General features: G+C 37.4%; 1 protein-coding gene and 1 long non-coding RNA gene across 2 annotated transcripts in view; one reads left to right on the forward strand and one right to left on the reverse strand.

Moving 5' to 3' along the window:
- Nucleotides 1-23,221, forward strand: part of LOC116638129 — a 306,058-nt gene that overhangs the window by 10,356 nt on the left and 272,481 nt on the right. The gene's annotated exons all lie outside the window — the stretch shown is intronic.
- On the reverse strand, nt 190-11,392 carry CCDC179 (coiled-coil domain containing 179). Its single transcript, XM_032413842.1, has 4 exons — nt 11,348-11,392; nt 10,494-10,538; nt 9,560-9,664; nt 190-470 (listed from the first exon to the last, which is right to left on the reverse strand). The coding sequence occupies exons 1-4, from the start codon at nt 11,390-11,392 to the stop codon at nt 462-464; spliced, it is 204 nt and encodes a 67-aa protein (XP_032269733.1). The 3' UTR covers nt 190-461.

The following is a 23,221-nucleotide window of genomic DNA, read 5'->3' on the forward strand; positions in this document are numbered from 1 at the left end:
GTGAATGGGGTGTTAAAATCGCCTACTATTACATTATTATCAATGAATTTCTTTAAGTTTATTATTAACTGACTTATGTATTTGGCTGCTCCCAAGTTAGGGGCATTTCCCCTATTATTAAAGCGTAATTCTAAATTTTTAGATAAGTCATAAATTTAATTGCAAAAGCTTAAAGAGGAGTATATCATTTTTAAAGGTCTGTGCATATTATTGTTTGTTGAACAATCTCAACAAACAAATCTCAAATTTACCACAGAAAAGAGAGTGGTAATGAGTTACGGTATTTAATAAAATTCTAGACCCTGTGGCTTGGATGTTAGATGGTTGCACTGCGTTTATTTTGTTGAAATGGCAGAGTATGGCTTTTATTTTTCAAATGAAGTCAAATTATGAAATGCCATTTGATGTTATAAATCCGCATATTTTTGTCTGGCATGATTTCTTCCATACAGACTCCAGCTTTATGTCCACTAGAAGAAATAAAAGTAGATAAAGAAAAATAAATTCAATTAAAATGTATATAAGGAAAAATTAATACAAAGTTATAAATTATCTGGGAAAGATCTCAAAGGGAGTAGACTTTCTTACACAAAAAGAATTTCATAAAGAGCTAGAAATGTTATTCTAAATTATTGCAACATCACATTCAGATAGTAGCCAGATATGAAAAGCACTATTATGAAAGAATTCATATCTGGGAATGAATATGATATAAAGTATTTTTTTTTCTTCTCTGAGTCAGATAACAAAAAATACAAGCAGGAAGAATTTGTAGAAACCAAAAATAACAGGTTTAAGAAAGGGTTAAAGTCATTTCTAACCATTATGGATGTGATAGAGATGTTAAACATAGGGGCTTTCTTTTCCCGTCTTATGGTCTGTGGTTGGCTGAGAAAGCATCTTGAATTGAAGTGAGCAACAGGGACAAATAAGTAAATATAGAAAGGGTATGTATATCAGTATTGGCAGGAATTTAACCATAAAATAATATTCCATGATTATTTAAATATACGTGATTATGATTATTAATAAAATAATTAGGAGACAGTTTTATTATAGAGACTTTAAACAGACAAAAATCAAAATAAAAATACTTTTTCAAACTTTTTATAACTAGGTGCTCTAGCCTAATCATGCATCCTCTGTTCTACTGGGCACAACCCATATATTAAAAATACGTCTTTGTATGGACTCATGTTTTTATTTTCATCCCAAACCATTTAAGTTGTACAAATACTGTTGTTATATTTTTTCCTGAAGCCAAAAATCAATTTAAGAAGAAAGAAAAAGAGAAGAGGGTATTAGTGGGGATGCTGCTTATAACCCAACAATTTGCAAAAGATATAAGAGGAAAAAAGTGAAAGGATAAGTACAGTTTAAAGATGTGTTATTCTGCGTGGTCTGGTTTAAGTGCTAGCCTAATAGTCATTATAACTTTGTAACAAGATTAGAAAAATTGAGAATAAATACTTATGTTCATTTATAATAATTTGATACTATGACATTTTGATCATATGATACAAAATGACAGTCCACAATGACTTGGAAATTAAACCAAACAAAACCAAACCAAATAACACAAAATTGGTCCTGACCACATTTGAGAAACACTGAGAGTTCAAGCTTAAATATGATACACTATATATCTTGGTCAATATATAGAAAAAATACTAGAATAGGGTTTTCACAGTACCTCCTTGCTATTATTACTCTTTGGTGAGTCCTGAGAAGCCCTTCAGTGTAGTGTGTACTTTGGGGCTTTGAGCCCCCTGATGTTCTTTCTTGGGTGGAGGGTGTATTTTCTCTTTTACAGGATATTATAACTTTCATGACTGCCTAATACTGCCAGAGGAGAAATATCTAGATGTTTTGAAGACAATTCTAAGAATCCTTGTAGTAAGGAGAATAAGTACTAAGTACCAGATTGAACTCAGGCTTCTCATATATCATGCATTTTGTTTTTTATATTCTTATTTATTTGGAGACATTTTACTTGTCTCTAAAAGCTCAAGTGTGTTGATTGGATAATTGATACAGAACAAGTCTGTAGGCATTTCTATAAAAAAACATCTGGTAGATCAAGAAAAAAAAGGGGGGGAGTGTTTTTAATGGAAAAGTCCTAAATGGTTTGGTGTTGAGGGGCAAGTCATGAGGGAGAAGATTGATGGCACAAGATATCTGAACTTGCAATGAGATAGAAAAATTAGCCAAACTGATGTGTGGAAATGAATCAAAAGTTAAAGGACTCAGAAGTGGTAGTAATTGCCATACCTTATAGAAGGGTGGTCTCAGGAATCACTGCTTCCTTCTCCCCCATATCCCATATAATTACACTTTACTAAGGGATCACTGTACAGATGTAAAATATGTTGTGCAAACATATTTTAATGCATATCTGAGAGGCCATGATTATGTGGGTGGTATTTCAAACACTAGCATATCTGCAAGGGAAGAACTCTGTAGATATTTAAGACAGTGCAGTAACTCTATAAGCTTGAGGATCCTGAGTTTCTGGGTGGCAATGCATAAGCTCCCTTGACTATGCAGACAAATAGGAAAAAAAAAAGCTTAAGGGCTGAACTGTTACTCATAATCTGTATTTACTCCAAAACTAAAGGAAGATGGTGAATTATAGAAGGAGGACCATCACAGCCTGAGAAAAGAAAGTACTTTGATCCACACTAATGGAACCTCAGTTCTCTTCAGAGCAGCAGAGAAGCCAGTCCAGCTTTTCACCACTCTAAACATACTTGCAGCTTGGGGGGGCTAGTGACTCCGTTTTGAGCAAAGAAATATAAGTGGGGGTTTCCAATCTGACATGTAAAAGAACTTGGAAATCATCAGTCCCATCCTCACAAGAAAAAAGTTGAACAAACTAAAAATCAACAACTCTTCTTAGGTCCATCAGAGAATTGAGGTCATGGGACAAATGAGACACAAACAATGCTGCTGGAGCCAATACTGTTCCAACAGGAACACTCAAACTTTAATGGATGAATTGCTGAACCTCACTATGGATTAGCTTCAAAGTTACAAACTTAGGGTGGGGGAGCGGTCTTAGCGAGACCCTCATATTTCCTTGAGTTTTACCTCTAGGAGCCCCACCAGGTCTTCTTGTGATAATCAGGGGGAAAATCTCCTTTTGCTTCCAGCAGTGGGAGGGGAAAAGCAACTATTTTGAAATTCTCCTGAGCTCTCTCTCCTCTTTGATAGGGCATGCCCTCAAAGGAAACTATTTTATCACAACCTAACCAATCTGGGTTTTATTAAACCCTTACTGACCTAGGGAAGGGAAATAGCAAAATCCAGACTCTTCTACATAGCAGAGGGAAATACCCAACCCCAGTCCCCTGTAGCTTTCCTGTTTCACTTAAGGGTAAGGGTAGCTAAGTAGTTGTTGGGAAAATCATGTCCTAGGGACACAGGCTCACTAAAAGACTGAGATCTATTCATAGGCCTATAATATGCTTCTGTCCCCCCAACAACTTACCACCACATTAATAAGGCTCCTCCATAACATCAGGGAAGTTAGCTTAAAGAACTACAAGCCTCAGATCTTATTTAAGAAAGAGGCTCGAGGGGAACTCAAATACTAGAGGAGACACAAAAATAAAGAGTAAATTTTCACCTCTTACACCACAGCTATAGCAAACAGAAAACACAGCCTAAATCCTAGCCAGATAAACAGAAAACCTCACACTAAAGGCTTATCCATCTCAGTTTCTAACTTACTCAATATATCACGTCTGACTCTTAATGTCAACAAAAGTATAAGACATGCTAAAAAGTAAAAACAAAAACAAAAGAACAGTCTGAAGAGACAAAGCAAGCATCAGATCCAGACTCAGTTATGGTAGAGATTTGGGAATGATCAGACTGGGAATTCAAAGTAATTATCATCAATATGCTAAGGGCTCTAATGGAAAAGTGGGCAAAATGCAAGAATAGATTGATTATGTAAGGAGAAAAGGAAACTCTAAGAATCAAAAACAAATGCTAAAAATCTAAAACATTGTAGCATAAATTAAGCATGCCATTGATGGGCTCATAAGTAGACTGACACAGTAGAGAAAAAAAAAATCAAAGCTTGACAACCGTCTAAACTAAAAACAAAAAGAAAAAAGGATGAGGAAAAAATGGAATAGAATAACTAAAAACTGTGGGACAATTAAAAAGTGTAAGAAATTTTATCAATAATTAAATTCCAAAATAGAAAGCACTAGGCCCAGATCAGTTCACTGGTGAATTCTACCAAACATTTAAAAAGGAAATTATACCAGTTCTCTACAATCTCTTGCAGAAAGTAGAAGCGGAAGGAAAACTTTCTAACTTATTCTGTAAGGCCAGCATTACTTTAATACCCAAACCAAAGACATTACAAGAAAGAAAATGACAGACTACTATCTCTCAAGCATAGATACAAAGATCCTCAACAAAATATTAACAAATTGAATCCAACAATACATATAAAGAAGCATACACCTGATCAAGTGGGATTTAATCCAGATATGCAAGGCTGGCTCAACATCTGAAAATCAATTAATGTAATCCATCACAACAGGCTAAAGAAGAAAAATCATATGATCATACCAATAGATGTAGAAAAAGCATTTAACAAAATCCAACAGCGATTTATGATACAAAAAAAAAAAAGCTCTTAGCACAGTAGGAATACAGGGGAACTGTCTCAACTTGATAAAAACACATCTACAGGGCATCTACATAATATTTAATGGTGAGTAACTAGATGCTTTCCAGCTAAGATCAGGAACAAGTCAAGGATGTCCTCTTTCACCATTTCTATTCAATATCACACTGGAAGTCCTAGCTAATGCAATATAAAAGAGGAGGAAATAAAAAGTATACAGATTGGAAAGGAATAAATAAAACTGTCATTCACAGATGACTCTATTTGTTTATATAGAAAATCCCAATGAATCAACAATAAGAACAAAAAATTCCTGGAACTATTAGGCAAGTTTGCAGGATATAAGTTTAATATAGAAGAGTCATTTGACTTCCTATGTACTAGTAATGAACAACTGGAATTTGAAGTTAAAAACAGAATACCATTTACATTAATACCAAAAAAGGAAATACTTAGGTATAAGTCTAACAAAATATGTACAGAGTCTGAATGAGGAAAACTGTAAAACTCTGATGAAAAAAGTCAATGATGATCTAAATAAATGGGAGAAGCCCAATGTTCACTTATAAGAAGACTTAATATTGTTAAGAGGTCAGTTCCTTCCAAATTGATCTGTAGATTCAACACAATTTCAATCATTCCAGCGAGTTACTTTGTGGATTTTGACAAATTGGGTCTAAATTTTATATAGAAAAGCAAAAAGATCCAGTGTTTCTAACACAACATTGAAAGGAAAGAACCAAGATGGAAGACTGACACTACCTGACTTGAAGACTTACAATAAAGTTACAGTAATCAATACAGTGTAGTAATGGTGAAAGAACAGATAAATATTTTATTCAATGGAATAGAATAGACAGCCCAGAAATAGACCTTAACAGTTAGTCAACAAATCTTTGACAAAAGAGCAAAGGCAATACAATAGAGAAAGGACGGTCTTTTCAACAAATGGTGCAAAACAACTGGGACAACATCCACATGCAAAAAAAAAAAAAAAAATCTAGACACCTTGCACTTTTCAAAAATTAACTCAAAATGTATCATAAACCTAAATATAAAATGCAAAATTGTACAACTCTTAGATAACACAAGAGAAAAATCTATGTGACCTTGGGAGTGTTTAGATACAACACCCAAAGGCATGATCCATGAAAGAAATAATAAATTAGACTTCATTAAAATTAAAAACTTCTACTTTGGGAAAGACACTATTAGAAGAATGAAAACAGGCAGAGACCAGGGGAAAATATTTGCAAAAATGCATATCTTATGAAGAATGGGTATCCAAAATATACAAATGGCTATTAAAACTCAACAGGAAAGTGACCTCAATTAAAAAGTGGGCAAAATATTGAAACAGACACTGTGCCAAAGAAGTTATACAGATAGCAGATAAACATATGAAAACATTATCAAGAGTATATGTCAAGAGGGAATTGCAAATTAAAACAATGAGGTATCACTACACACCTGTCAGAATGGCTAAAGTCCAAAACCCTGATAACATCAAAGTTTAGCAAGGCGGTGGAACAGCCGGAACTCTCATTCATTGCTGGTGGGGATGCAAAATTATACAGCTACTTTGGAAGACAATTTTCCAGTTTCTTATAAAACTCAACATAGTTTTACCATATTATCCAGTAATTGTACTCCTAAATATTTACCCAAATGTGTTGAAAATTTATGTTCATGCAAAAACCTGCACACAAATGTTCATAGCAGCTTTATTCATGATTACCAAAATTTGGAAGCAACCATGGTGTCTTTCAATAGGTGCATGAATAAACTGTGATATATGCACACAATGGAATATTATTTAGTGATGAAAAGAAATGGGTTATCAAGCTGTGAAAAGATACGGGGGAACCTTAAATGCATATTGCTGAGTGAAAGAAGCCAATCTGAAAGGCTACATACTGTAAGATTCCAACTATATGACATTCTGGAAAAGGCAAAACTAGAGAGACAGTAAGAAGTTCAGTAATTGAAAAAAAAAGGGGGGGGGGTTTGCCTGGGTGGCTCCGATGGCTAAGGGTCTGCTTTCAGCTCAGGTCCTGATCTCCAGGTCCTGGGATCAAGCCCCAGGGCAGGCTGCCTCCTCAGTGGGGAGAGTCTGCAAGTCCACTTCTCCCTCTGCCCCTCCCCCTGCTTGTGCTCTCTCTCTCTCACTCAAATAAATAAATCTTTAAAAAAAGAAGTTCAGTGATTGCTAGTGGCTTGAGGCAAGTGAGGGAAGGGATGAATAGGTGGAACACAGGATGTTTAGGGCAGTGAAACTATTCTGTATGGTACTGTCATGGTGGATAAAGACATTATGCTTTGTCAAAACTCACGGAATTATACAACTCAAAGAGTAAGTCCAACATAACATATAAATATATATATTATCAGCTTTATTGAAGTACACTTGACATACAATAAATTGTGCATATTTAAAGTGCACATTTTTAGGGGCACCTGGGTCAGTTACGTATCTACCTTTGCCTCAAGTCATGATTTCAGGGTCCTGGGATCAAGGCCTGTGTCATGCTCCCTGCTCAGTGGGGAGCCTGCTTCTCCCTCCCCCCTCCCCCTCCCTCAAATAAATAAATAAATAAAATCTTTAAAACAATAAAAATGAAGTGCACATTTTAAAATATTTTGGCACATGTACATCCCTGAGATCATTACCACAACCAAGATTTTACTTATAAATATATTTTATATATATATTTCATATATAAGTATATGAAGGAGGCTCTTTTCCTGATCAAAGGGGAGTTGACTCAGCAGCTGGCATATGCTTTGTGCCCTTTGTTCTATACTGTTTTCTACTGGAATGTAGACACAATGTCTACTATTGTAGCAGCCTTTTTGAGACTGCTATCAAAAAGCAGTCTTTTTGAGACAAAGCCATCAAAAAGAATAAAATCTTGCCATTTGCAACGACGTGGATGGAGCTAGAGTGTATTATGCTAAGTGAAATAAGTCAGTCAGAGAAAGACATATACCATATGATTTAACTCATATGTGGAATTTAAGAAACAAAACAGATAAATGTATGGGAGGGGCTAGATGGGTGATGAGTATTAAAGAGGGCACTTGTTGTGATGAGCACTGGGTGTTGTATGTAAATGATGAATCACTGAATTCTATTCCTGAAAGCAATATTGCACTGTATGTTAACTAAAACTTAAATTTAAAAAAAGATGTGCAAAGAGGGAATAAGCTGTGATTGGTGCAGACTTTTATGATGTTGGAAGTGATCAAGCCTAGGTTGAATAACTATTTGCCAGGAGATTTTATAATTTATTTTCCAAATGATATAATCCAAAAGATTTAAGTAATGATTTTGGGCAGTCAAGATCATATATGGTAAAGCAAAAACTGGAAACCAGAATAATGTGGTTTCTTAATATCTTACTCTTTTCATTAAACCACATCTTCAGGAGATAATTGCAAAGGAGATTTAAATAGGCTCTCTCCTCCTCCCTATTCAGCACCCAGCCACATATTTTTGTGCAGTGCCACCTGGGTCCCTGAGACACAATGGCAAAGGTTAAAGTAAATGGATTTGGCTGTAATGGGTTCCTGGTTATCAGGGCTGCTTTTAACTCTGAAAAACTGGATATTATCACCATCCATGACCCTTTCATTGATCTCAACTACATGGTCTGCATGTTCCAGTATGATTCCACCCTGACAAATTCAATGGTACAGTCAAGGCTGAGAACTGGAAATGTGTCATCAATGGAAAGCTCATCTCCATCTTGCAGGAGCAAAAGCCCACTGGCATCAAATGGGGTGATGTTCTTGCTGAATCTGTTGTGGAGTGCACTGGTGTCTTCACTACTATGGAGAAGTCTGGTGCTCACTTGAAGGTTTGAGTGAAGAAGATCATTATCCCTATCCCTTTTGCTAATGCTCCCATGTTTGTGATGGGTGTGAAACATGAGAAGTATGACAACTCCCTGAAGATTATCAGCAATGCCTTGTGCATCACTGGCTGCTTGGCCACTTTGGCTAAGGCCATCCATGACAACTTTGGCATTATGACCACAGTCCATGCCATCACTGCCATCCAGAAGACCGTGGATGAGCTTTTTGGGAAGCTGTAGCGTGATGGCCGAGGGGCTGCCCAGAACATCATTCCTGCTTCTATTGGTATCTCCAAGGCTATGGGCAAGGCCGTTCCTGAGCCGAATGGGAAGCTCACTGGCATGGTGTTCCATATCTCCACCCCCAAGGTGTTAGTTATGGATCTGATCTGCTGCCTGGAGAAAGCTCCCTGGAGAACGTAGTGAAGCAGGCATCAGAGGGCCCCTTCAATGGCACTCTGGGCTACACTGACCAGGTTGTCTCCTGCAACTTTAACAGTGACACTCACTCTTCCATCTTTGATGCTGGGGCTGGCATTGCTCTCAATGACCACTTTGTCAAGCTCATTTCCTGGTATGACAATGAATTGGCTACAGCGTGTGGGTGGTGGACCTTATGGTCCACATGCCTTCCAAAGAGTAAGAGTCCCCAAACCCAGGGAGAGCACCAGAGGAAGAGAGGAGCCCTCAGCTGCTAGGGAGTCCTTATCCCAACTCATTCACCCACACACTGAGAATCTCTTGGTCTGACATCTGTCTCAGACTCCCTGAAGAAGAGGAGTTAGAGAGCCCTACCTTGTCACGTATCATCAGTAAAGTACACTTTACCCAGACAAAAAGAGCGAGAGGGAGAAAGAGAGAGAGAAAAAAAGATTTAAATAATAGATGAGAATTTGATTGGAGGAGTTTTAAGGTAATTTCCCAGACTACAATTACACATTTTTCAAAGGAAAGAGAAAAAACAAAATTTAGAGTACTACATAAATTAAAAATGAGGATATCTTTTGCATTTAAGGACCTGTTAATTTTAGTGAAGTCTCTATATTATACTTACCAGGAGTCCTGGTTCTGGAAGAGGAGCAGGTCTTGCAAACCGTTTATTAAATTTCCTCTTCTCTTTCCTTAGGGTTTTCATATTCTCAATACGTTTATCTCTGGACTTTTGGAAAATTAAAAGGAAGGAAAACAAATCATACTTTTTATAACATAAAAAGTTAACATGCTTATTATATTTTGGGTCAGTGTCAATAAAAAAAGATAAACACAATCAGTGGATATGCTTTACATAGCTACATAAAAGTAGGAAAAATCTTTTTTCAAATATGTGGTTCATAGATGAAGAAAACACACTGAGCATCTCTAGAGTTTTCGAATGAGACTATTTACTCTTGATTCCCACTTCACCAACTACGGGATCTAAGGCTCATGGATATATATGTTTACTTTTATTTTAAAAGTAATGTTCATTAAAAACCCCAAAGGAATTTTCTTTGTAGAAATAAGAAAACAAAATTCATGCACATTCTTTAGTTCCTTTAAATGCTACATATGTCAAGCAGTGATTTTTATGTCCCTATTGTATGGCATCTATAAGTAGCAGAGACCTAAGGGCTCAAACTAGAATGCTTTGAAGATAATGGAGTATTCGGGTACAGAGTATATGAATAATAGAAACTTTTATCCACTTCCAGTGGGAGTGCAGTTGGTATAGTTGCTTTGAAAACTATGTGGTATTACTTTATAACAATGAAAAAATTGCTTTCTCTATGATCCATCCATTCTATTCTTATTACACTAAAAAACAAAATATAAAGCATTTAATAATAGTCACATTATTCTAATAGTAGTCACAAGATCCCAGAGTCCCATGAAAGATAACACCGAAGTGTCTAGATAATAGAACTTCTATCATATCAGAGACCACCACACATAAAGGAATAAGACAAAGTTAGTTTTGAAATACCCAGAATTATTTATTTAAAAATTACCTGCCTTGCAGTGACGTCTGAAGGATGTTGCCATCTTGGCCCTTCCTATATAATATGTAAAATTAAATTAAAACAAAACAAACCATAAAAAACCATGAGCAAACAAATACTAGTTATTATAATAGGAAGCCTATGCTACTGTTTTTAATTTATGTAATATATGCACATTATCTCAATTGCAGGAGGCAGGATCAGAATGAGAACATAAAGGTAAAAGTCAGGGGGGAGGATGGCAATAGTATGAGAAAAAAGAACCAGGCTTGAACCACATTACAGGGAGCATGTAGAGTACTGAGATTTATCATGAAAAGAAAGGGTATACAAGAAATCAAAAAATTATGTTTCTGCTGGTGTTTGGGGAGATTGAGGAAACCCAGCAAGTGGTATGATTTTCTGAGACACAGGGATCTTGGCTGTTTAGTTATGAAGTTCCCACAGCTTCCCGTAGTTTCTAAATTGTACCTTAAATACCTCCCCCTCCCCTCATTTTGATCCAGTTGTTTAACCCAAAGGCCCAGAAGCAGTCTCCTCCCCCATCCTCCCCAAAGTTGAGAAACTTATTCTGCCCCCCACTTTTGTAAACCCCATCCCACCTCTGGGGCGTATTAATGGGTCAATCGACAGATGGTTGACTGTGCCTGGCTTCTAGAAGGCGCGTGGTGGGGCTTTTCCTCCTCCTGGGTGGGTCTTGCAGTCCAGGATCTAGTCTGTCTACTTCACCCTGGATTCCCAACCCTCAGCACCCAAACCGCCCGCATTGGCCACGATCGCGAGCGACCGTAATCGCAAGTGTCCCCAGTGCAAGGCCCCGGGCAGGGGTCGCCGAAGCGGCGTTAGGGCCTCGGAGAACTCACGGCGCTGACTTGGATGGCTTCGTCCTCCGTACAGCACAGGCACATGCTGCTTATGCTGCAGAGCCCCCGGGCGCTCCCCGCACGCACTGCGGGACCCGGACCAAGTGATGGAGGGGCACACCCCCCACCGCCCCGGAGCCCCGCCCCGTCCCATCACAATTCTCTTTATCCTCCCCCTTGGGCCCCGCCCTTTCCCTTAGCAGTCTTCCAATCCCGTGCGGGGAGGGTCAAGTTCTTGCGGTCCTGAGCGCAACTGTAGCATTAGGGCTGGCGGGTTGCTACAATTCTAACAGCACTCTGGCTCCAACAACTACAGAATACATTTCCATCGTTTCCATCGTCTCTGCTCTCTTTCAGTGGAGCCCCCTTCACTTATTAAGACTTCTCGCGTGGTTCCGCGGCCCTTCACTTCAGCCTGTCGTTCAGGGTTCTCAGTTCCATCCCCTCGTTGTTCTTCCATCACCGCTGTCGGTTGGATCCATCTATCTCTCTGCCTTCTCCCTGTCAAGACCTGGGCTGGGGAAGGGGGTTTGGGGAACTGCCCCAATGACATGTTGTACATGATCTCCAACTTAAACCGGGTCTTCACCATTGCTTCCCACCTCTTCTATGTTTGCCTAGCTCTTTCTTTTTTGTACTCTGCAGCCCTCCCTTCAAACTGTCTCCTCTGTTGAAATCTCTGAGCCCACAGCTCTTACTTCACACACTGAGGATGGCTCACACTTCAGGCGAGCTTATGCTCCGCACTGTTCGCTGCATGTATGTATATGAAGTCATGAACTCCTTACAACAACCCAGGAGAGTAAGAGCATGGTTATTATCGTCGGGAAAATCAGGCATTAGTATGTTAAATATCTTGCCCGAGGTTACACAATTAGAAGGTATTCTGGGACTTAAATCCACAAAGTCTATTTCCAGGGCCTATGCTCTTTGATCTCTGTGCTCTACCACCAATTGCTTCCAGAAGCCCAGACTGGAGCTACCTCACTTCCTTACCACCTCCAAGTCTATTGCCTTGTTTGTATCCACATTATCCTTTTCCCTGTGATCCTGTTAAATTGAAAAAGTTGTTGCCCCTCTTTTTGTCTGGAATAAATCTGTTCATTTTTGTTCCCATGTCGTTTTCCTCCTAAAAGACTCCTCAGAGATCTTGCTCCAGATTATTCCCTCCCCTTGTTAACCTCTCTATATTCTCTGTTTTCTTTAAACAATTAAATACAGTGTGTTCAAATCATCCCCTAATTAAACTAATAACCAAAAGCCCTTTGAACAACTAATTTTAACTCTTCCCCATCCCCTGTATTTACAGTAAATAATTAAAAGCCCATGTCCTCTTCCTTATATCCAGTGCAGTATTTGGCTCACTGCAATCTGCTTCAATGCTTACTACCCCCATTGGTACTTGTTTCAACGTGGTCACTGGTGATCTTCCTACTAAATTCAATGGACACTTTTTACCATGTGACTTTTGCATAGTGTTAGGAACTGCAGTGAGTTCTTTTAGAAGAGCTAGGCTTAGGAAAATTAAATAATGTTGCCCACCGCTGGTGCTTGAAACCATTGACCACTTCCTTCCTGAAACTCTTCTCTCTGGGAAGAACACAACTTAGAAAAATTATGTAATCTTGCTCATGATCGCAACCCAGGAACTGAATTGAAATCCTGTGCTTTCTCCACTCTCCCATGTTGCCTCAAGAGCATATGTTTTGGATACTTACTATTATATATCTTGCTAGGTCCTGGGAATACAAAGATGAATAAACTGAATTACTGCCCTCAAGGAAAGTCAGATAAAAAAGCAACAATAAAATAATAAAACAGTGTGTTGGGAGTAGTAATAGGACACATGTTGTGCAGAAATGCAGGAGCCTCTAATTCTGTCTAAAGATGAAGCTTCAAGGTAATGCCAGAATCCTTACCAGTGGAGTAGTCAAATTGGCCGCTGATATTGGTTCCATTCTTCTGATTTTCTCATCTACCTTTGCCTTCCCGGAATGATGCTTCCACGGGTGGATTCACCTGTTACCACCCCTAGTTTGTGTAATACCTCTAAAGCAGGTGCTTTAGCTTAAGAACAGAACCTGAAAGTGCATCTGGAAGTGTCTGGGCTGTACTTCAAAGGATGTACAGGAGTTTATCTGGTAGCTAAAGACGGAACAGTCCTGATGGAGGTAGCAAGCATGTCCACGTGGTAGGGGGTAGGGCTTGTGGGTTTGATGAATAAGGAACTATTATCAAATTGTTATCACTCTTCATTCATCACTTCTCATTGCCTTTCCTCCTCCATCTGTAAAACAGACAAACAAAGCAATCCACCAGGGCGGATGTTGAAAAAAAAACAATGATTAGCTGGATTCAGGCACCGTGAGACTGCTCTAACACAGTGTTTCAGTGTTATGTCTGAGGCTTATTAGGAAGCAGGTGGTGGGACTCACAAAGCGTCCACATTCTGCCTTCACTGCCTTCACTTGAAAACTTTGTGATCCTGGCCTATTAATGACCTTACATCAGCTTCCATTCTCCTTTCTATGTTTATAAAATGGGAATGATAATATCTAACAACATAGGTAATTGGTTCAAAAACTCGGGAATTTCCCAGGTGAAATCTGAAACTGCCCCCTGTTCATGGGGGCAAGGAGAGACAGAAGAAAGAGGCAGACCACTCCAACTTGGTAGATGGCAGGTTTAATATGCAAGAAAACTTATATATGAGGCTTGTCTTGGGCATTCAAAAGATGAGTAGATCTCTGCACCTGCCCACTTGAATCTTAGAAGTTTATATAGAGGCCTTACCTGGGTTTAGTTACCCGTTAAGTCCATGTGATCTTGACAACACCTTACTCTATCAAGCTGTGTCCTTGAAGATGGCTCCCACTGGGGAAATAGTAGGCAGAACGTACATTCCAAGGACAAGGGAGGGGGTGAGAAGCCTCTGACATTTTCAGGGTCCAGCTCTTAGGTCAGCTGCAGTCGCATCCTTTCTGTGACCTCCAACAATAGGGTTGTGTATGAGCATTAAGAATAATAGACGTAAGGAATTGGGGAGTTAATTCCTTACTAAATGAGGAATTACTCAATAATCGTAGTTGTAGTTACATTTTACTATAGAATCACCCAAACGGAAAGAACCTTGAATCTCATCCAGTCCAATCTTCCATCTGATACTTTAAGTCCTATCAGTATGTTAATTTTGTGGCACATCCTTCTTTTGATTAAATTAATGGATAGGAAATTCAGTGCAATCCATTCAAGTTTTTTTGGCGTCTCTAATTATTGGAACCTGTTACTTCAACCCACGAGTTCTAGCTGTGTCCTCACGGGCCTCACAAAAGAAACTAATTCTCCTCTATCTGATGATAAGGTTGGGGAAGAGGCTGAGATTGTCAGAATCTACAGGCTTGGAGCAGGGACCCCACAAGTTAGGAAATCGCTCTCTGAGGAGGGGAATATTGCCAGGCTGAACTGCTCAGAGCTGGGGATCAGGGATCTTGTAGGAGGGGGCGCTGTCTGGCAGGTGCTGTAGGATTAAGGACGAGCAATAAAACCAATTCTGGGTGTGTAGGAAAAATAGGAACTGAGAACAGCTGCTGCTGGAGACAAATGCTACCACCAGGTGACGACGTGTTACTTCCAGAGTGACACTGAGAGCAAGGAAACAGGCACGAGTAAGATCCTTCTCCACTCCACTCACCTTCCAGGCTTCCTCCAGCACCCTCACCACCCCCATCCCTGCCATTGGCTAAACCTGCCAGGACTTGAGCTGGCTAAATTTCCAACTTTTTATTTCTAAAGAGAAATAAAATGTTACAAAGTCCCAGCCCTGGCTTTACAAGGTAGAATACAGAAGAGCAGGTTTAGGAAGACAACAGCAACCATCATGCCCCAAATCACCCGCGGCCCTTCATTTAGACGTGCTCGAGGATGGTTTCAGATCTCCCCACTATCCAGGTTGACAACCCGTATTACCCTATAGTCAGACAATGTCCTGCACCTGGCACAGAGCTCAGAGTGTGATATGACCAGGAGTGAAGGGGCAAGAACATTAACTTCCCAAGTCTGGATAGTACATTTGCATAAACATTGTCTTTGCAAAAATGGATAAAATTTAACTATAAAATAAATTATGAAAACTCCAGAATACTAAATGCAAGCATAGTCAATATTCACGTGTGTCATATTTGATTGGTATAGAGCTATATTTCTCAAAGTAAACCCCAGGAACTACTGGCATTCCAAAATGTTTATAATTTTATGTGAAAAACACAACGAGTAAACCAACCACCCTTTCCCTTTATGTAAAAAAAAAAAAAAAAGGGGTACCAAGTTCAAATAAGTTTGGGACATTCTAGGTTAAACAAAGTTAAACACCTATCTTTATTGTCAGACAACTCAGAACCTATAATATGCAAAAGTGATTATGAACTTCTAGAAGGGTATATATTATACGGTGTCTCTCCAATTTACTTGCTTCTGGGACCCTCTTTTCAGGTGCCATCTGTAATCTCTCTCATATGGAGAGGCTTCTGGATTAAAGATAGCTGTTATTTCTGAATAAGTATTATTTTATATTACTTTAAGCATGACCTTGTTAGGTCATTAAACTACATTGACAACTCTGGAGATCATTATTTAAATCACAGTTTTTTTCACATCCAATTATTTTTCTCATTTTCTGTCTAAGGAATGTGTGCTGATTTTTTAGGTCTTAAATGTCTGTTTCATAATGCAAGTCAGATTAGCTGTTAGAGTGTTCCCATAATGTAGCTGGTGTTTTTATTCTCTTTCTCTGGGTATTTGATAAATAGATATCCACTGATGAGATCAGTTAAAGCAGCATGGTGCTAATAGACCTGGGTAGATAAATAAGATAGGATTTGTGAATATGAATAGTCACACATTTTTCCTTAGTTTAAATATTAAGTATTTTCTTTCATTTTTTGCAAATGAAAACATTTGAGGTTCACGTCTCTTCAGCTTTTCTTCTGCCATCCCCAGTATTTTAAAACTTGGATATTTAGCAACAGAATTTATTTATTTAAATAAATTTAAATATTTCATTTACATCTTAGGAAAAAATAGCTCATCCTGTTTGTTTGATGTTTCCATAATTAGATTTTATTTTGTAAATTTGTACAAAAACAGTGAAAGTTCTCAAAAAATTAACTTACAGGCTTTTCCCCACAAATGAAACAACTTATGCAGAAATGCAAATGGAATATCAACATTGGTTTATTTTGTACCATTACTGACAGATTCTCTGTTTTGTTCATTTTCTGGGTTTCCAAAGGGTCATGGAATCTATTTTTGGGCATTGAGAAACTTTAATTATTTACTTTGATTTCAATGCAACCATTTATCTTTTGATCTGAAACTATTTTACAAAGTAAATGGGACATGTGTGACTAATTTTTGTATTTAGGGTTTCCCTGTGACTTTTTTTTTTTAATAGAGTTTGAGGGAGCAAATTCTTTTCAAGTCCTAAGAGTCCTTAAACACTGAAAATATTTCTTATGGTTAAAGTCTGTTCCCTTTCCACGATAAAATGCTATTTATCTGTTTAGTAAGTAGGATGTGGACAGATTCACTACTCTTTCTTTTGGACCATTCTTTCATTCAACTGATACCGGTATCCACCGAGTCCCTCTTTTGTTCCAAAGATCTGTGCCTTGTGCTGAAGTTTTTGTACTGAGCAGGCAGATATGAGTCTTTTGTGAATGGGTCCCCTTTAAAAGAATACCAGTGCAGGTCCAACTTCATGGTCGTAGGGTCTGTGCAGATACATAGGGAGTCATGCTTAGAAAGATTAATGCTCTGTTCTTGCTGTCTTAAACCTCTTAATTTTTAAGTAGCTCTGCATTTTTATTTGACACTATGACCTGCAAGTTGCATAAGTGGTCTTGAATCTACCCTCCAAAGTTTGTGAGAAATTATCTATCTACCTGTCTGTCTATCACTGCCATGTATGAGTTTTTAACAGATTTTCTTTTTTCTGTGCTTGGGCAATTATATTGTGAAATCTAGGTTATAGACTTTAAATTTGTCTATATAGCAAGTTACATGTTTTTAGATTCAACTTATTCCATCCTGTCAAGAGCATTTTTTGTTCTTCTTTATAGCACAACACCTCCATGTCATGCGCCATGAACCCTGCAATTAACCCTCAATTAAACTTTCCCCTAAGTTGTTTTGCATCTGATCTGCCTTTCAACCTCCTTCCCTTGGCTAACTCTGCACCTATCATGACTGCCCCCATATAAAGCCAGGTCTTTTTCTCAAAAGTATTCCTCAGAAAAGAGTAAGTCACTTTCTACCAGAACCCTTATGAAGTCTCTGTATTTTAGAGCTCTTTTTCAATTACTTGAGTTTGAAAAAAAAGTTTTTCAGAAAAATGTATTAGTTGGGAATGGCCTTAACGAATGCCAGTTATCAAGGTGACCTTAGACTTTGGGTAAATTTCCAGTAACAATGTAACAGGACCAAACTAGAATTTAGAAAGGGGTGTATTTTTGAGGCATTGAGATGGGAATGAAAATTAATGTCTTTGAAAACAGCTCAAAAAGTGGCTCTGGCAACAATTAAGCCAGGGCCATTCAAAATGCATGTTAATAGGTTGAATAAAACTGTTTAATGAAATGTGGGTATGGAAATAAACAATATTTTTAAACGAACATATTGTTTATATAATGTGGTTTAAAATATGGGTGTGTAAGAAAATTAACAAATTAAATATTACAAGTACACGTTTGGCTATTATTGCTACATCTCTAAAAGTTTGAATAGTTAAGTTGACCAAAACAAAAACAAAAAAACTGGGGTTTACTTGCCCTCCTAAAATGTCTCTTTCTCTTATTTGAAATATTTTATCTTTTTATCCTTTATTATAATTCAAAATATTTGAAAAAGACTGTAATCACAATTTCTTATTAGAAAGAACCCAGTCTTACTATTAGATCATCAGACACACCCTCTCTCTCCCTCCAAAGAATGGTGCTGTTAAAAGATAAACTGAGGCATATTGAAATTTTTAAAAGTTCATTTGAGCAAGAATCAATTCAAATGAGACAGTGGTTAGGAAGGGGTTAGTGGGATGCCAGCTTTCAGGAGCAGGAGTAAGGGGAAAGACTTTTTATAGAGAAAATGCAGAAGCAAAGAAAGGAAATTATTTGAATGGTTATATTGGTTTGTGATTGGTTGTCCTTAGAGTCTTGACTTTGTAAATTTGAGGCATTTACAGGGTTAGATTTTGGGTTGCTTAGGTAGGTCACTATGGCATTAGAGCCCCCTCAGTCTAATGGCCTCCTTGTTTATTTAATTAATTTAACAGAGTGTAAAACATTTTCTCATCCCTCAAGTCTATGAGCAGACTTGCCTTTCATTACATTCAGCCAGCCTAGAGAACAATGTAGGAGCCTGCTCTTTGTGGCTTCTTCTTTTTCTTTTTTTTTAAAGAATTTATTTATTTATTTGACACAGAGAGAGACAGCGAGAGAGGGAACACAAGCAGGGGGAGTTGGAGAGGGAGAAGCAGGCTTCCCGCAGAGCAGGGAGCCGGATGTGGGGCTCTATCCCAGGACCCTGGGATCGTGACCTGAACCGAAGGCAGACGCTTAACGACTGAGCCACCCAGGCGCCCCTCTTCGTGGCTTCTTATCTATGTTCTGATTTATGGAAGTCTAGGTCATAGGATCCTTCCTCCTTGCCTCCATCACCCTGAAAGGCAGATCTTAACACACAAGAATAGGCTGATCTTCAGTGTTTTCCAAATGCTGCATCAACACAAAAAAGACTTGTCATGCTAATGGTGATCAACTTGCACAGCAAAATTTAAAGGATCTTTTCCCTACTAAGGGGGGTTTTTAAGGAAGGGGCAGAAAAACCCCTTGTGGCCTAATTTCTCTCTGGAGAAATCTTCCAAAAGTGCTGATATTTTCATGTTTCCTCCTGGAAATGTTATGAATCTAAAGATGACCTATTAGTGGATTATTTAGCTGGATTGGCAGTTAACTCTCTATTGGGAAAAGCAACCCTGAATTTAAGAATCTAATACTAACTTTTAGGCAGTTATCAAGGCAAAGACGAAATGAATGATTTATAGTCAGACTTTTTAATGTTGGGTACTTAACTTTTAATCTTAATAGGGCATGACTTAAATGGCTATACTGGATGCATCTTTATTAGATAAATGCATTTCTAGGAATTGTCTATTGAAGGTAACTCAGTGTGGGGGTCAGTGTTGTTCAAGACTCATGATTTGTTATAGGAAGTCATAGCTCCTCATTACTGTCCATTTCCTCTATGTTCACACTGTTTTATTTGAATTTATAGGGACAAAAAAGAAAAGACTCATTTGAAGACTCTTCTTACTCAATTCTTTTTTTCTTTTTGCAGTCTTTGGTTTATTTAGGTTATACTTATTGGGAAAAAGCACAAGCAATTTTTTTTTTTAGAGCAAAGATTAATTAAGAGTTAAGTTGTAGTGATAAAGAGAGCTCCTCTTACAGTATTTAAAAAGTCTTAAAATTTCAAATGATGGGGAAAGTTGGATGGAAAGATGAGTATGCTAACACTGTCATCCTGTGTAAGAGGAGATAACTATTCAGGTCACAGAGATAATAAATGTCTTCTTCATATATTCTCTAGTTTTGGTTATCATACAATTTTCTAGACTAAGTTGCTATTTTGAGAACACATGAAAATACATAGTATAGAATTAGAGATTCAAATAGAACACAGACCTATTTGTTAAGCAAGAGAAATGTAATCTTATTTAAGTTATGCTCATCTTTACTGAAGACATAGTTCTTTTAAGATGTCTAATTCCATCTTATCTTAGATCTTTAATTAGTCTACCAAAACTGCCTTGGGTACTTAACATCATAGGAATAAATATGAATTGCTCTTGTAATTCTTTATACAATCACAGGAACATTAAGAGTTGAATCAGTATTTCATAGACGATGTCTTCCAGTGTCTTCCAGGTAGCAGGAACTGAAAAATCAGTGTGGGAAATGATCCTGACTTTGTATTGACAGACACAATGACTTGACTTTTCTACAAAAGAGAAAAAAATGTAAATGCAATGTTGTTTCTTATAAAACATTTTCTCTTAAGTGCCTATTGTATGACAAATACAGATGTCAGTGATCATCAATCATACTGATACACTAACTTAATCAACTTACTTTATCATAACATTGAGTGACAGTGCTATATTGAATAATAAGTCCCTTGGAAAGCTCCCCATGCCTATCTTCACGTGTTAGAACGGACATAATGAGCAGATTAAACTTTATTGAACATATACCATGTTTAAGAAGCACTATTCTGGGCACATGGATTGATTTCTTCAACAATATGGCAGGTTTATACTTACATAGCACATTTATAATAAGTTTCTAAGTTTTTCAATTGGAACTCTTTACATTTCACGTGGTGTTCATTTTATTTGACCTCCAATAACTTTGGGAGGAAAGTTAAGTATATACGAATCCCTTTATTTTAGAATTGAATTTATTTATTTATTATTATTATTTATTTTTTTAGAGAATATGTGAGTGTGAGTGTGGGAGCAGAGGGAGAGGGAGAGAGAGAATCTTAAGCAGGCTCCGTGTTCGGTGTGGAGCCCCACGCTGGGCTCCATCTCATGACCCTGAGATCACGACCTGAGCCAAAATCAAGAGTTGGATGCTCAAACACTTAGCCACTCAGGTGCCCCTATAGTTGAATTTTTAAAAAAGGAAGCTCAGAGGACTTAGAACTAAAGAAGGTCATTCCATTCAACATTTATTAAGTCAATAAGTATGTCCGGAATATTGTATTATTTAGTATTTCTTTAGTTGCAAGAACAGAAACAAAGTGAAAGGGATTCTTTTTCAGTTTACATGACTGAGAAATACAGGAGGAGATTTCCTTCAGTCGAATAATTATTCATTTCTATTAGCATTGCTTCCCTCTGTAGATTGGCTTTTGTCTTGCTGCAAATGGGTTTTTCTGCAGGTAATAGGGACCTCTACCATCCTTTACAATTTGACCCACAACCTGGGAGAAAGTCCTCATTCTCAGCTTTTGGGGAGGACTCCGATTGGCATATGTTACCAGTTAAGAGAACATTTGAAATGCATAACTAAAAAGCTCAGGTTAAATACATGGCTAGTGTTAGCAAAGTAACAGAGCATCTGTTTTTTTTAACTCAGAAATTTTAGCATTCTTATTTTTAGGTTGAATCTAATCAGCACTTTAGAAAAAGTGACAAATTATTATTTCTTTCTTTGGACTTTTCTGTCCAAATACCAATATGGAAGATTTGAATTCATGATTGGTTTTAAGAGATACCCAGGCAGAAAGAAGCCCATGGTGACAAATAGAATGTGTGTTATTCAGCCTGTGGAAAAGTTAATAAAAGGATATAAAGTGATCTTGACTGAAAGCTGTAAAGTTCTGACAAGGAAACATGTTAAGGGAGATTAGAAAACCTTTAAATAGGCTTTAAATATCATATTTATAGACAGTCTACATTTACCTGAACCTCGTTAAGTAGCAGTGAAAACAGGTGGGGTAGAGAAAAACAGAGGCTTCAGTGTAAACAGGTCTTGGTTCAAAACTCTCTGTGTTTCATTTTGATATAAGATCTTTTAGATGAGGCTAAACTACATCTCTGTTTTCCAGTGGGGCTAATGGGCCTAATACTATTTCTTAGAGTTATAAAATTTAAGGAGTAATGTATTCAGGTGTGCTCAAGTATTATTTTATTTTCCTCTTAACTAATAGGTGGGTAATTTTGCATGGGTCTAAAGGTTGTATGGGGACAGCAAAAGAGGAACTAGAGAATGAGTTACCAAAGGGATATATAATCTCTTTGTCCATATTGTTTAGAATATTAGAATATTATGTGTGGGTAGTTTATAATAATTCTTAGAATCAGGAGGTCTAGTTATTTGCAAGTATCATTCTTTTCTAGGATTAGTAGAAGTCATGCCCTTGCAGGTAATTATTTAATGTCTCAGCAACTCTTCAGGGTTACGTTTGTTTTTAGACCAAAAAAATCCAGCAGGTGGCGCCACAATCACAATATTTACACAGTAACTGAAGGGAGCCGGAAAACAAAAATCATCCTGTAGCCAGAAGATGGTGCTAGGTGACCAATCTTTAAAAAAAAAACAATGTCTGCATTTGAAATAGGCAATTTCAATTTTACTGATTTCCAGGATTTATAATGAGGGTATTGTTGACACCATTGTTTGGGATTCTTCAGTAGCTTCTTCAGTAGCTTCAAATTTAAACCTCCAATGTATTACTTTTATGATAAAAGAACCATCCTGACCAGCTCATGAAAGGAAGAAATACTCTCCAGCTCTACTTTTTATCACTCACAGTCTTTACAAAGAAAGAAGATTATATTTAAAATGTTTTACTTTTTGCTGTTCTTCTATTTTATATGTTTCATGATAATACCTTTTTTAAAAATATAAGGACTTATCCACCTCTAAATTCCTTGTTGTTTTCCTTTTATTCTTCCTCTAAGATTCTTTCAAGAAGATGAAACATTAAATTAAAATCTGCAGATACACTTTCTGACGTGTCCAAATTAGGAAAGAAGAAATGCATTGAAATGTTTCTTTTGTTGTACTTTGTGGACTTTTAAAAAACTACAGTTTAATTTTCATATCATCTTTGTATATTCAGTATTCAAGTTTTTAATCCTCCAATATAATAGGAAATTAAAATTAAACTGCTTCATAACTTTGTTTTAAACTTTTGTATTAGCAAAAACTTCTAAAAATTGTTACTGGTTCATTTGGCATTCTGAACAGTTCTCTGTTAAATATCTCAAGTGCATCTATTTCTCACCAGCCATTCTATCTCCTTCATCCTCTA

The sequence above is a fragment of the Phoca vitulina genome, unplaced genomic scaffold (genome assembly GCF_004348235.1).
Source record: "Phoca vitulina isolate PV1807 unplaced genomic scaffold, GSC_HSeal_1.0 scaffold16, whole genome shotgun sequence".
Classification (NCBI taxonomy): Eukaryota; Metazoa; Chordata; class Mammalia; order Carnivora; family Phocidae; genus Phoca; species Phoca vitulina.

What these genes read in the sequence shown, in the direction of transcription:
- CCDC179 (XM_032413842.1), bottom strand. Translation starts at nt 11,392, where the DNA reads ATGTGCCTGTGCTGTACGGAGGACGAAGCCATCCAAGTCAGCGCC. An exon ending in AAGCCATCCAAGTCAGCGCC is followed by an intron (nt 10,539 to 11,347) that starts GTGAGTTCTCCG and finishes CATATTATATAG; the next exon opens with GAAGGGCCAAGATGGCAACA. An exon ending in CAGACGTCACTGCAAGGCAG is followed by an intron (nt 9,665 to 10,493) that starts GTAATTTTTAAA and finishes ATTTTCCAAAAG; the next exon opens with TCCAGAGATAAACGTATTGA.